The 742-nt window shown below is 40.7% G+C and overlaps 1 protein-coding gene across 1 annotated transcript in view; it reads right to left on the reverse strand.

Annotated features, from left to right (window-relative positions):
* Window positions 1–63: 63 nt before the first annotated feature.
* The window catches only part of LOC109341971 (uncharacterized mitochondrial protein AtMg00860-like), a gene marked incomplete at its 3' end in the record, with an annotated part of 1,171 nt that continues 492 nt past the window's right edge, over window positions 64–742 (reverse strand). Inside the window, exon 2 of the mRNA XM_019579939.1 lies at window positions 64–556. Within this exon, the coding sequence (XP_019435484.1) occupies window positions 64–556 (493 nt within the window). The remainder of the gene's footprint in view (window positions 557–742) is intronic.

Raw genomic sequence — 742 nt, forward strand, 5'->3', positions numbered from 1 at the left:
ATCACTATGAATAACAAATTCCTTGGGCAGTAGATAATGTTGCCATGTTTGTAAGGCCCTCACTAGGGCATATAACTCTGTATCATATGTAGAGTAGTTAAGGGCAGCCCCCCCTAACTTCTCACTAAAATAGGCAATAGGATGCCCATCTTGCATTAGCACAGCCCCAATTCCAACATTTGAAGCATCACACTCAATTTCAAAGGATTTTGTAAAATTTGGTAATCTCAAAATTGGAGCGTGTGTGAGCTTCTCCTTAAGCCTTTTGAAGGCTTCTTCTTGCTTATCACCCCAATGGAACCCCACATTCTTTTTGACCACTTCATTTAGAGGTGCAGCCAAGGTACTAAAGTCCTTGACAAACCTTCTATAAAAACTTGCAAGGCCATGAAAACTTCTCACATCCGTGGTGCTTTTTGGAGTGGGCCATTCTTGGATAGCCTTTATCTTTTCAGGATCTACGTGTACCCCATTAGAACTGATTATGAAACCAAGGAATATCACGTGATCAACACAGAAGCTGCACTTCTCAAGGTTGGCGTATAGCTTCTCTTTCCTTAATATAAGCAAAACACTTTTTAGGTGTTCATAATGTTCATCAAGACTCTTGCTATATATTAGGATGTCATCGAAGTACACCACAACAAATTTTCCAAGGAAATCCCTTAGAACGTGGTTCATCAGCCTCATAAATGTGCTTGGCGCATTGGTTAAGCCAAAAGGCATTACCATCCACTCGTAC

Source organism: Lupinus angustifolius, unplaced genomic scaffold (assembly GCF_001865875.1).
Source record: "Lupinus angustifolius cultivar Tanjil unplaced genomic scaffold, LupAngTanjil_v1.0 Scaffold_1216, whole genome shotgun sequence".
In the NCBI taxonomy this organism is placed as follows: Eukaryota; Viridiplantae; Streptophyta; class Magnoliopsida; order Fabales; family Fabaceae; genus Lupinus; species Lupinus angustifolius.